This window comes from Aotus nancymaae, unplaced genomic scaffold (assembly GCF_030222135.1).
Source record: "Aotus nancymaae isolate 86718 unplaced genomic scaffold, 86718_ANA_hifiasm-v0.15.2.pri h1tg000021l, whole genome shotgun sequence".
NCBI classification, from domain to species: Eukaryota; Metazoa; Chordata; class Mammalia; order Primates; family Aotidae; genus Aotus; species Aotus nancymaae.
Window position 1 is genome coordinate 592,284 of NW_026988433.1, and position 6,602 is coordinate 598,885.

The 6,602-nt window shown below is 65.1% G+C and overlaps 2 protein-coding genes across 6 annotated transcripts in view; one reads left to right on the forward strand and one right to left on the reverse strand.

The window, feature by feature from the left end:
- Window positions 1-965, forward strand: part of POLE (DNA polymerase epsilon, catalytic subunit) — a 53,908-nt gene extending 52,943 nt beyond the window's left edge. For all 3 annotated transcript variants that reach the window (XM_064379527.1, XM_064379528.1, XM_064379530.1), the window contains one exon: window positions 36-965. In XM_064379527.1, the coding sequence (XP_064235597.1) occupies window positions 36-149 (114 nt within the window). In that variant the 3' untranslated portion in view covers window positions 150-965. The remainder of the gene's footprint in view (window positions 1-35) is intronic.
- Window positions 966-2,693: 1,728 nt separating this feature from the next.
- On the reverse strand, window positions 2,694-6,138 carry P2RX2 (purinergic receptor P2X 2). 3 transcript variants are annotated; one of them, XM_064379476.1, is made up of 12 exons: window positions 5,966-6,138; window positions 5,090-5,225; window positions 4,913-4,984; window positions 4,742-4,817; window positions 4,551-4,647; window positions 4,312-4,392; window positions 4,076-4,214; window positions 3,596-3,726; window positions 3,338-3,428; window positions 3,163-3,228; window positions 3,000-3,077; window positions 2,694-2,798 (listed from the first exon to the last, which is right to left on the reverse strand). In XM_064379476.1, the coding sequence occupies exons 1-12, from the start codon at window positions 6,136-6,138 to the stop codon at window positions 2,721-2,723; spliced, it is 1,218 nt and encodes a 405-aa protein (XP_064235546.1). In that variant the 3' UTR covers window positions 2,694-2,720. The 3 variants fall into 3 exon arrangements, with proteins under 3 accessions (XP_064235546.1, XP_064235545.1, XP_064235547.1); XM_064379475.1 differs by having other exon boundaries at window positions 2,694-3,077; XM_064379477.1 differs by lacking the exons at window positions 4,742-4,817; window positions 4,913-4,984 and having other exon boundaries at window positions 2,694-3,077; window positions 6,034-6,138.
- Window positions 6,139-6,602: the final 464 nt, after the last annotated feature.

Genomic DNA, 6,602 nt, shown 5'->3' on the forward strand with positions numbered 1-6,602 from the left:
GACTGGGGTCTCACTGCGTCTGTTTATTCCTGCAGGTCTTCATGGAGCAGATCAGAATCTTCCAGAACATTGCCCGACATTACGGCATGTCTTACCTCCTGGAGACCCTGGAGTGGCTGCTGCAGAAGAACCCACAGCTGGGCCATTAGCGGGCCCCGGGCCCCGGGCGCCTCTACATCCGCGCCAGACCTCTTGATGCAGAGGCCGCGTCCCCGTGCTTCCAGTGAACAGACCACTGACCATCCTGACTGTCCAAACTTGTGACCACAGTCCAGGGAACGGGGAGGGAACCAAAGGAAACAATTCCAGGGAACTCGGACATCACAGGAGCGAGCAGGAGCAGGATGTGGCCCTGGCCACGAGCAAGGCTGCCAGAGCCCTGGGTGCCATTTCTCGTTGACTGAATGTGTTTCTGGGCTTCTGTTGCTTCCTGCACCGTACCTGGTGGGGCGGGAGAGTTCTCTAGGTACGTCAGTTCTTTTTCCCAGGAGGAAAAGCCCCTGGAGGCTTCTGGCTCTGAGAGGAGGAGGGTTCCCACGGCCATGGTGGGGCCGGAGTCTCACCTGTTCACACGGAGAAGTGGGCTGTCCCCACAGCCTTTCAGGAGCAGGGTGTGGGCTGGTTTCCCAGGGAGTCTGGACTCTGACCCGTGAGAATGTGGACTGTGGCTTTGTGCCCTGCTCGTAAGACCTCTGTGCGCCTCACTTTTGGCCAAATACGTCCATTGTCCTTCACTTTCTTGCGCTGGAGTAGCTGGAGGCAGAAAGGCCAGCTTCACAGGCAAGTTTGAAATTAGTTCAGAAACGCAGATCCCCAGACGAGAGCCTTGCGGGAGAGAGGAGCCCCACAGACTCCCCAGGAGGTTTGCATTGTCGGCCCAGAGCTGGCCTTAGTGTGTCCCTGCCATCTACTGTCTGGGGGCATCGCTGCTACACTTTCCATTTTAACTTGCATTTCACACTGAAGTTTCTTTAGGTTGTCACTGTGTATCTGCAGGGCGCGCCAGACTGGGGGAATGGGTACCGCTGGGCACGTGTTTGGCCCTTGGATGCCGCTCAGGCCGCCTGCCTGGAGAAACCTGATGCCTGCTCAGATGGACGAGTGCTGAGGCCTCCAGAGTGGAGATCAAATCAAATTAGGGCGAGCAGGGGAGGAGGGAGGCTGACTGGCTGGGCTTCATTCCTGGAAGCAAAGCGGGAGAACACTCAGGGGAATGAGGATTGATGGGGCTGGAGGACAGCCACTCATCCCCCAGGAAGGCCACCCAGCAGGACCAGGGGGCGCTTGGCGTGGCTGTAGGCACCGGCCAGCCTGGGTTAGCTGAGGCCAGCTGGGAGCTGGGGGCGTTTAAGCAGTGGTGGAGGGCTCAGAAATGAGAAGCTTTGGCCTCGGTTCCCAAGCTGCGGCCCAACTGGAAAAGCCAGTTTCTCCAGAACTGGAGGCGGACATTTGTGAGCCACACAGCACGTGTAGGTCATGGGGTGACCTGAGGCTGGGAGGTCACAGTGAAGGGAAGCAGGGCCTGGGTGTCCAGCGTCCGGTGTACACAGCTCTGTGCTGAGACCTCCAAACTCAGGCTTTCAGATGAGACCAGGCCTGCCTTGCCTGCCCTTCTCCGCCCTTTAACCCTGGGGAGTGGTGTTGCTTTCCTGAGACTGGGTTTTCCTTCAGAAGGCGGGATGGCACCTGGCACAGGCGACTTCGTGATGCTCAGTTCTGGGTTCCTCCCAGGGCCCCCCCGGTGGGTACCAGTCTAACCACTGCAGCAGCAGAGGATGCAGTAACCAGATTACCCACAGGCCCCGATCCAGTTAGAGCCAGCTCCCGGGCTGATGTCCGTCCACCTCCGCCTGGCGTGACTTCCCAGCTCGGACCCTGCCCCCACCCAGTAGGAATGAATGCTGATCTGAGCACCGCTGCAGCCTGAGCTTTCGTTTTCCCTGTGTGCAGCTATCACTGCCTCCCTTCCATTTCTCTTCCTGAGTCATGCTATCATCCCGCATTTTGAGATGAGGCGGCTGTGGTTTGGAGTCTGGTGGCCTGCCAGGTGCAGGCAGGGACATGTCCTGGGTCCCGGTGCACTCCAAGCCTCGGCAGACCTGACTGGCCTGGCTGGCTGTGTGGACGGTGGGTCATGGGGCAGGTAGACGTGCCCTGCACACCTCCCCGGCTACTTAGTGGGGAGGTGACCCAGACCAGGTCACTGTGCAGCCCGGCTCCAGGCCGGTAGGGCCTAGCACCCGATATTCATGGGCTCACGATGCTTCTACCCAAGGAATGAGGCCAGAAGGTTGTGCTCGCAAGTTTACTGAACTCTTAAGAGTATGTTGTGACTTCTAAGGGAAGAGTCTGGGCAGAAGTTGAAGTTACAAACACTTGTTGGGGTGGGGTGGGGTGGGGTGAGGTGAGGGTTCCCATGGCCCAAGACCAGGAGCAGAACCCCTCAGAGCTCAGCTGCCTTGGGTCCCAGGTGGCTGTGAGGTGGTGGGAAGTGAGCAGCAGTCTAGGGACCAGCTGGGGAGGGGTCAGGGCTGGTGCACCAGGGTGGGGCACAAGCCTGGGACCAGAGTGAGGCCCCGGCCCTTGCATGGGGATCCTGTGGTGTTCAGTTTCGTGGAGATGCTCTGCTACCAAAGTGCCCTGGTCCACTGAGGGTCCCTAGCCGGGGACTGGCTGGCCCCACCAGACTGGGTCTGCAGTGCAGCGTGTCAGGAAGGCGCTCAGAGTTGGGCCAAACCTTTGGGGTCTGTGGGGGTGGAGTCTTGCGGGGCAGGCTCGGAGACAGGAGTGTCCACCATCTGCTTGGATGGGGCAGAGATGGGGCAAGGCCGTGGGGGCGGGATGGCCAGGCCACACTCTGCCCCTTGCTGGCCCTCCTGGCCTGATGGAGGGCTGGGGGGCCGATCCTCGGAGCAGTGGGCGGGCTGGGGAGGGGCCTGGCCCAAAACGCGGGCAAGGGTCAGAGGCCAGCTACCTGAGGGGCAGCTTGGCGCACACACCTTGTCAAATTTCTTATGGCTGTAGACCTTGTTTTTGTTCATGAATGTTAGCAAGATCCAGTCGCACAGGAAGGAGCCCTGGGGCCAGCAGAGCAGAGACCAGGGTGTAAAGACCTGGTGGACCCCCCCTGCACCCACTGGGACCCCAGAGTGGGTTCCTTACCACCCCGATGGAAGTCAGAGCTGTGGCCAGATTAATGATGGTGGGAATCAGGCTGAACTTCCCAGCCTGGAGAGAATGGGGGTGGTCAGAATGGCTGATAACCACTGATGGGGCTGGAGGGAGGGGTGGGGCGTGAGGAGCAGGGCTGGCCACCCACCCCCAGCGGGGCGGTCACCTGTCCATGCACAATGACGTCAATGCGGATCCCGTAGGCCTTGATGAGCGTGCGGGTGGTGGTGCCATTGATCTTGTAGTACTTGGCAAACCTGGAACGGGAAGGCCGGGGAGCCCATGTCCAGGCTGCCTGGTCCTGTGTGGCACCAGCCAGGGCCCTCTTATCCTCCACGCTCCAGGGCCGCCCCTCGGGTGCCGAGCCTCTCAGGACCTCACCATGGCTATGACTCGGGGAACGGCAGTGTCCCGAGGACAGTACCTGAAGTTGTAGCCTGACGAGGCAGGCACGTGCTTGGGGTCCAGCCTCCGGAAGGAGTACCTGGGGTTGCACTCCGAGGCGGGCAGGTCCAGGTCACAGTCCCAGTTGATAATGACCCCGATGACCCCACCCTACCAAGGAGCCAGGGAAGGGGGTCAGGAAGGCACACAAGAGGCCCCTTGAGCTGGGATCAGTCCAGGCTGCACGTGAGGTGTGTACCGAGGGGCCCACAGGGCAGTTTGGGGTGGTGCTGGGCATCCAGTGTCTGAGCTATAAGGGGTGCCAGCGGCCAGCCCTGTGGCCAGTGTCAATAATTCAGCAAGTGCCACACGGGGCGAGTTGTGCTGATCGTGTTTCTTTCCTCTGCCTGAGCAGGGCCAGCTGGTCAGAAGGGAGAAGGGACTGTTCCCCCTGTACCTCAGGCCCTCCCTGCACAGGTGGGAGCCCGCCCTGGCCCCACCCCGCCTGCGCTTGCCCTGCCTTGTGTGCGAGCTCTGCGAAGCTCTCCCCCGCCTGCTCCACGAGGAAGCCCAGCTTGAAGATGGGGCAGTAGAGGTCGGAGGCCTCGTGGAACGTGCAGCGCTTCAGGTACCCATCTGTGCGGTCGGCGATGTTGCCCCTGAGGAGGCAGCAGGAGGCAAGGCCTGCACCCCAAGTGCCCCATTCCCAGGAGGCAGCCCCCATGCTGGGCCGTCACCACGCCCTGCGGCTCTTACTTGGAGAAGTGGAATTTGGGGTAGTGGATGCTGTTCTTGATGAGAATGGTGAAATTTGGGGCCATCGTACCCAGAAATCGGCTGAGAAGGCACAGATGCGCTGTTTAGTCCCCTCCTCCCCCAAGGACCCCGCCTGGCATCGGCCCCCACCCGTCCCCAGCTGCTGTCACTCCTGCCCCGCCCATCTGGCCTCTGGTCAGGGGAAGAGGATCAGAGTGGAGGCTGGGCCGCGAGTGCACCTGACAGAGGCCCCATCTTCCACCGGGCACCAGCCGAACACCTCGCAGGTCTTGGAGGGCCCCTGGTAGTAGGGTACACAGCGCCCGGTCCGCAGGCCTGTGGGGCAGAGGTCACCGAGGCTTAGTGGGGGCAAAGCCCTGCCCCACCTGCCCAGCCCAGCCCAGCCCAGCCCCAGCCGGCGCACACTGACCGTTTCCCAGCATGTCCAGCTCCCCAGCCACGCAGTCGGCGTCGGAGTGGCAGGTGGCATTCTGGACTCTTATGCTCTAGGGTGGAGGCGGCCCAGTCAGCGACCCTGCAAGGGTCAGCTAGCCCCCTAGCTGAGGCAGGGTCCCCCAGCGCCAAGGGCGGGCCACCTCACCTCGGGGCAGGTTCCCTGGGTCTGGAACTGGGTGGCCTCGACCCTGGTGATGATGCTGAACACGCTGCCCCCCTGGGCTCAGAAAGAGGGAGGCGGTCGGCCAGGCGGCAGCTGCTGCCCCTCGGCCCACTGGGGTGGGGAACACGGCAGTGGGGGGGGCAAGGGGGCGGCCCGTACCTCGGGGGGCTTCACATACTCCTCCACGTCCCACACTTTGTGCTCGGACGTGGTGATCCCCTTGACCTTGGTGATGATGGAGCTCTCGGGGCCCGTCTCGCTCTCCTGGTAGCTTTTCTGCACGATGAATACGTACCTGCGGGCAGGGGCGGCGCCGGCTCCGGAGGCGACCCCGGAAAGGCTGAGCCCGCCCGCGGGCACGGGCCCTCCCGCGACCCGGGTCCGCTCTGCGGGGCTCTAGGGCCCTGCCCCGCGCCCTCAGTCCCAGCCCCAGTCCCAATCCCAGCCCCTGCCCTGCGCCACCAGCCCCAGCCCCGATCCCAGCCCCTGTCCCGATCCCAGCCCCTGCCCCGATCCCGATCCCAGCCCCTGCCCCGCGCCCCCAGTCCCAGCCCCAGCCCCGATCCCAGCCCCGATCCCAGCCCCTGCCTCACGCCCCGGTCCCAGCCCCTGCCCCGCGCCCGTCCCAGCCGCAGCCCCAACCCCGATCCCAGCCCTGCCCCACGCCCCCAGTCCCAGCCCCTGCCCCGAGCCCCTAGTCCCAGTCCCAACCCCAATCCCAGCCCCTGTCCCGATCCCAGCCCCTGCCCCGCGCCCCCAGTCCCAGTCCCAGCCCCGATCCCAGCCCCTGCCCCGAGCCCCTAGTCCCAGTCCCAACCCCAATCCCAGCCCCAGCCCCGATCCCAGCCCCTGTCCCGATCCCAGCCCCTGCCCCGCGCCCGTCCCAGCCCCAGCCCCAACCCTGATCCCAGCCCCTGCCCCGCGCCCCCAGTCCCAGCCCCGATTCCAGCCCCTGCCCCGATCCCAGCCCCTGCCCCGCGCCCCCAGTCCCAGTCCCAGCCCCGATCCCAGCCCCTGCCCCAGCCCCGCGCGCACCACACGAAGTAGAGCAGGATGAGCAGTTGCACGGCGCGGTACAGGACGCCCAGGCGCCGGTTCCTCACCACGATCACCTTGGGCGTCTCGTAGTCCCAGAGGGCGGACCAGCAGCCCCGGGCCAGGCGCCGGGCGGTCGCCCCCGCGGGGGGCTTGGGCTGGGTGGCGGCCATGGCGCGGGCGGCCCCCACCTCCGGGAAGCCGAGGCCGGGCTGAGGGTCGGTCCCGCCGCGCACCGAGGGCGGGGGGCGCGGGGCGGGCGGGGAGCTGTGGCTCCGCCTCCAGGGCGCGGCCTCGTGCCCGCCCCGGCCCCGCCCCGCAGGTGTCCCGGGGGTCGCGGGGGTCCCGCGTGGGGCTCGGAGCGGGGCCTCTCAGGGGCACAGCCCGCGGTCCAGGTGGGGGCCGAGCGCGGAGCCCGCGGCCTCGAGGTTGGAGGGTTGGGATTCCCCGGGTGGGATCGAGGGAGACGTGACGCCCCCGCTCCGGGCCAGGCCGGTTCCTGCCGCGGCTGCCGGGGCTTGGAGCGGAACCCGCGCTCCCGTCTTTGCCCGCAGATCCCCGGCTGCCAGCTCCTGCCTCTGCCGTGGCCCCAGCGCCGAGCCAGAGAGGCATGGCCCGCCCGTTTCTTCCTTTGCAA

Excerpts from the sequence above, each read along its gene's own strand:
- P2RX2 (XM_064379475.1), bottom strand. The coding sequence starts at position 6,138 with ATGGCCGCCACCCAGCCCAAGCCCCCCGCGGGGGCGACCGCCCGGCGC. Across the intron at positions 4,215-4,311 it reads CCCAAATTCCACTTCTCCAA|GGGCAACATCGCCGACCGCA; the intron begins GTAAGAGCCGCA and ends CTGCCTCCTCAG. Across the intron at positions 3,429-3,595 it reads TCGTCAGGCTACAACTTCAG|GTTTGCCAAGTACTACAAGA; the intron begins GTACTGTCCTCG and ends TTCCCGTTCCAG.